This window comes from Chanos chanos, chromosome 3 (genome assembly GCF_902362185.1).
Source record: "Chanos chanos chromosome 3, fChaCha1.1, whole genome shotgun sequence".
NCBI classification, from domain to species: domain Eukaryota; kingdom Metazoa; phylum Chordata; class Actinopteri; order Gonorynchiformes; family Chanidae; genus Chanos; species Chanos chanos.
The window spans coordinates 55443326-55448325 of NC_044497.1; the positions used below are offsets into that span (position 1 = coordinate 55443326).

The following is a 5000-nucleotide window of genomic DNA, read 5'->3' on the forward strand; positions in this document are numbered from 1 at the left end:
TGGCCTCGCTGATGAGTTCACTCACCTCCATCTTCAACAGCGCCAGCACTCTCTTCACCATGGACATCTACACCAAAATCCGCCGAAGAGCCTCCGAGAAAGAGCTCATGATTGCTGGCAGGTACGTGTGCGTGTATGCGTGTATGTTTGTGTGTGCACGTGTGTGTGTGCATACGTTCGTGCGTGTGTGTGTGTGTGTGCATGTGTGTTTTGCATTATTACTGCGCGTTACTGTATATACTGTAAGTGTGAAGTTGACCTGTGTTTTGTGTTTGTGTGTGTGTTTGGGCAGGTTGTTCATCTTGGTCCTGATTGGTATCAGTATTGCTTGGATTCCCATCGTGCAGACGGCTCAGAGCGGCCAGCTCTTCGACTACATCCAGTCCATCACCAGCTACCTGGCCCCGCCCATCGCCGCTGTTTTCACACTTGCTGTGTTCTGTAAGAGAGTCAATGAGCAGGTGAGGCCCCCCCCCCACACCCCACCCCTAGTTGTTTTGTCTGTATGAGCTGGTTCAGTCAGGCACAAAAGCAAAGCTGTGTGTGTGTGTGTGTGTGTATGTGTCTTGCTCGGTGTAATAGAATGGTTTTGTTAAGTCTTAAGTCACTCTGTGTCCCTAGGGTGCATTCTATGGCCTTCTGATTGGCTTGGCCATTGGGCTGTCACGTATGATCGCGGAGTTCGCCTTCGGCACTGGGAGCTGCGTCAGCCCCAGTAACTGTCCGGAGATTATCTGCGGGGTGCACTACCTCTATTTCGCCATCATCCTCTACGTAGTCTCTTTGATCCTGGTCATCGGTATCTCCCTCATGACCGAACCCATCGAGGACAAACACGTAAGTGTCCCGTGCTTCACGGAGCGCCGAGGATCTGGTCCTGACGATGTCGCGTCGTTCCCACGTTTCATATGTTTGATTTGTCTTTGTCTGTCTGCCTTCTGGGGGGGCCGTGTTACAGCTGTACCGTCTGGTGTGGAGCCTGAGGAACAGCACCGAGGAGAGGATCGACCTGGAGGGTGATGACTGGACAGACAATCAGGACGATAAATCCATGGATATGGAAGGTGAGGACGTAGCCCCACACACCCTGCCCATCTCCACAACCCCCAGCTTCATTCACGCACTACACAACACAGAGGAACACAACAGAGAACAACAATGACCCTGCACAAACAACAACACAACAACACAAAATAACAGACAGAACGACACACCACACACAACTACACGAACACTGAACGCAGCTTGGGACAACACAACGTAACATGATTCGTGGTGCGGTACGCGCTAAATCTTAGCGTATCGCAACTTGCAATATGGTCCAGCACAACACCACAGAGAGCTTTCCACATCGAGGCCTGACTCTCTCTCTCTCTCTCTCTCTCTCTCTCTCCTGCAGAATTTGAGGAGGAGCCAGGCTGCTGTAAGAAAGCCTACAACTGTTTCTGCGGATTTGACCAGTCCAAGGCTCCCAAACTGAGCCCAGAACAGGAGGCGGAAATGAAGAAGAAGCTGACGGACACGTCGGAGAAGCCCCTGTGGAGGAACGTCGTCAACGCCAACGCTGTCGTCCTCCTCGCCGTCTGCGTCTTTTTCCACGGCTTCTTCGGTTAGTGTGTGAGGAACTGCCGTGCCCCCCCCCCCCCCCCCCCCCCCCCCCCAACCCCCAACCCCCCTACCCGAAACTCGCCCTCTTCATTCTGCTGCTGCTCACGGCAGGTCTACCTCCACAATCCACCCGCTGTTTTCAACCACTATTTAAAATGCTTATTCGCTTCTATACGCCAGTATTTCTCCAAGACAGATCTGTCCTCAAACTACTCTAACCTCCTCATGCTGTTATGAGCTTGATGTTGTGATGGCCTTGATGGGTTTTTTTTTCCTTTTCTTTTTTTTTTTTATTGATTTCTGATCCAGACTGATTAAGTTAAATAGTTCTATGTTCCATTAATGAAAATGGCAGTTGAAATGTTTCAGCTGCCATTTGACAGAAAATGACCTTTCATAGATAGGTTGACATTCCAATTTTTTTTTTCTCTACTTGACTATTATTATTGTTATTATTGTTATTATTATTACAGAAACACCGAGTTTTCTGTAAGCTTCCATTTAAAGTTATATATAATTAAGTCAAGTGTAACTCAAGGCATGTATTTATGATGTCGTAATTCGTTATTAAACGTTATTAACAGTGTGCCGTTGTCAGGTCATAATAGTCCTCTGCTTTGAGTCGTTTGGACGTGACTCGTGAAAACAGCATGTCACGGACACTTCCGGAGACCATCACGGTATTCTGAACCGACATGTGTTAGGCGTTCAAATTTTTCCAGTACATGTTCATTACAATATCTGTGACTTTTGAAAGAAATTTCTGTATTTTTGAAATTCAGAGGGAATTGCACTGTAATTTGTTTTGCTTGTTAAGTTGTGTAATAAAAAGAAGAATTTTCATACCAGAATAGCAAACTTTTTCCTCTTTTCCACCTATTACGTTAAACCTTGAGCAACTTGTTTTTTTAAGCACGGACACAGTCGCAAAGCAGTGTCCAAGCGAGAGAGCCGCGAGCCAAAAAGACGAAAAAACTGTCTTGAGTTAAATTAGGAAGCAACCCGGAGCGGAGCCGAGGCTCCAAAGGCTGTACCAACCTTCAGGTTATTAGAGCATGGTGTTTGAATAATTAGTCTATTTTAGGCAGTGAAGAGTTTGAAAAATCTGTGGTGAATGAAGTGGAGAGCGATTTTGGGTTAGAGCGTTAGTGCTGAGTGAAGTGAACTGCACCTTGGTCATGCAGGACATGCTAACGTAACTAACAATATAAAACAGGAGAACACTGAAGTTAAAATGTAAACACAATTGTAGTGTGTCATAATTTGAAATCAAAGTCTATTGCTTGCAATGTTCCTTCATTACACAACGTTTCGTGTTTGAAGGTTCATTTGAGTGACCTGGAAATGATCTGACCCTGTGGAAGGCTATCGTTCTGTGTTCGCCACTAACGTATTTTTATCACACTGCTTTGTTGCACCGTTTCCCAACTCTGGCTCTACAGCTCATCAAGTCTCTCTTTCTCTCTCCCCCCACACATACATACACATTTGTCTGTCTATCTATCCATAAACACACACACACACACACACATATAACTTGAATGGCGGTTGAGCAAGACGTTGAAGATTCTTTATGTCTGAAAATAAAATGAAAAGTCAACATTTTCAACTGATTTTCCTTACAAATTATAACCCTCTATGGCAGTTACAAAAACCACAGAGAACGTCACCAGCCTGTCCCGGATGTTGATGTTTGATCATAGTTGCACGTTATCAGCATGCAAGCTATTTGTTGCCAAACGATTCGCCGTCTTAACGGTGCTTTGAATTTCTCGTGCGTCTTCATGTACATAGCTTGTCTTTCTGCGAAATCATTCCGCGATTAAAGTTTTAGGTGATTAACAGATCAAAATAATCACTAAATTGTGACAGCCCTTGTATCTACATACATAGATAAATTTATTTATAATATAGAAATGTTTCGTAAACGTCGTATTTTATGCGGCGAGAATGTTATCGGGTGTGAGTAGGGACGTGTTATTAGCGTTGAGGGTGTATGATTTATATCTGCATTACATTGTTTTATATTTTCTCCAACAGATCTTACAGTCAAATGGAGTTAAATCTAGGTTCAGAGCGTGTTCATAAAACTACCCCGATAAGCGACACAGAACGCAAGGCAATTGTTCCTGAATGGCCCATACGCGTTTTATGTAGCCTATTATTACAGGATCTAAAACCTCACTTCTAACGCTAGAGTTGCATCTTTTCAGGTCAGTGAGAGTACTTCCTGCTGCTGTGAGTGTGTGGTATTGTCAGTGGTGGCATTTTGTGCCAGAGAGGTGCACTGGCAAACTGGCCAAAAAAAAAAAAAAAGATTTGATGATTTGATGCAGTGAAAATCCGCCAGAGGACAGGATGTCAGGGAGATAACATTGGTGGGCGCGGGGTTAGTGTTCTGTAAATGTTTATAAAGCGTGTGCTCCAGTACCTTTTAGAATATTAAAATATTAAACATGAATTAATAAATTAAAATGAATTTGTGAAAAAGAGGAAGATGTTGAGACAAAACAAACTATGTGATGTTTGATGACTTACATGGAAAGAATAAGAACATATTGTACATTTATATACAGTGTGTGTGTATGTGTATACACACACACACATATACACATTATATATATATATATATATATGTATGTATGTATTCTACTGTACTGCTATAGTACATATAGGTAGATATAGTATAATATATGTAGTGTATAAGAATATATAATATTCATATATATGTGTATGTGTACATAGGAGGGGGTGGACTGTCAGAACTGGAATAGAAAGAGATTTATAAATAATGGTTGTTTAGATGAATCAATCTGAAGGTGAATTCTTTCTTTATTCACCATTCATACACACGTACATACATACACACAAACATATATATATGTATGTTTTGCTCTCTTGTTTTGCTTCTGATATCTTGCTTCTGCAGAATATGATATGAAGGAAGGAGATTACCATATACGCATGGCCATATTAAACCTTACCACGTATGCGGGGCCATATTAAATCTGTGTCCCGTGGCCTGGTTTTGTGAAATCTCCCCCAGTCTCTGATGAAACCACAGACTGTGAGAATCAGGACTGAATGAAGGAGTGAACGGATGAATGAACGGGGTTCTGACAGTGGATGCTGCGATCTGATTGGCTGTTGGAGGAGGGCTTGGCTCCCCCATGTTGCAATGCAGCAGGAGAACAGTCAGAGATTGACACTGTCCCAGACAGCAGCTGTGTCAAGCCAGTCAGGGCAGATATAGCTTTACCGCCAACAGCATCCTGAAGTCTAAAGCCTGTGTGTGTGTGTGTGTGTGTGTGTGTGTGTAAGAACATCGAGTAAAATTTAGAATTATATTCCATGTTTTGTTTTGTGCTTCTTACAATATCTGTGTGTGTTCA

At 43.2% G+C, this 5000-nt stretch overlaps 1 protein-coding gene across 2 annotated transcripts in view; it reads left to right on the forward strand.

Moving 5' to 3' along the window:
* The window catches only part of slc5a1 (solute carrier family 5 member 1), a 7507-nt gene extending 5893 nt beyond the window's left edge, over positions 1-1614 (forward strand). Inside the window, exons 7-11 of one of the 2 annotated variants that reach the window (XM_030767393.1) lie at positions 1-121; positions 293-461; positions 622-837; positions 959-1072; positions 1411-1614. The exon at positions 1-121 is cut by the window's left edge and continues 30 nt beyond it. In XM_030767393.1, coding sequence (XP_030623253.1) covers positions 1-121; positions 293-461; positions 622-837; positions 959-1072; positions 1411-1614 — 824 coding nt within the window. Of the gene's footprint in view, positions 122-292; positions 462-621; positions 838-958; positions 1073-1399 lie in introns of both variants that reach the window. The other variant, XM_030767391.1, reaches the window with a different exon arrangement.
* Positions 1615-5000: the final 3386 nt, after the last annotated feature.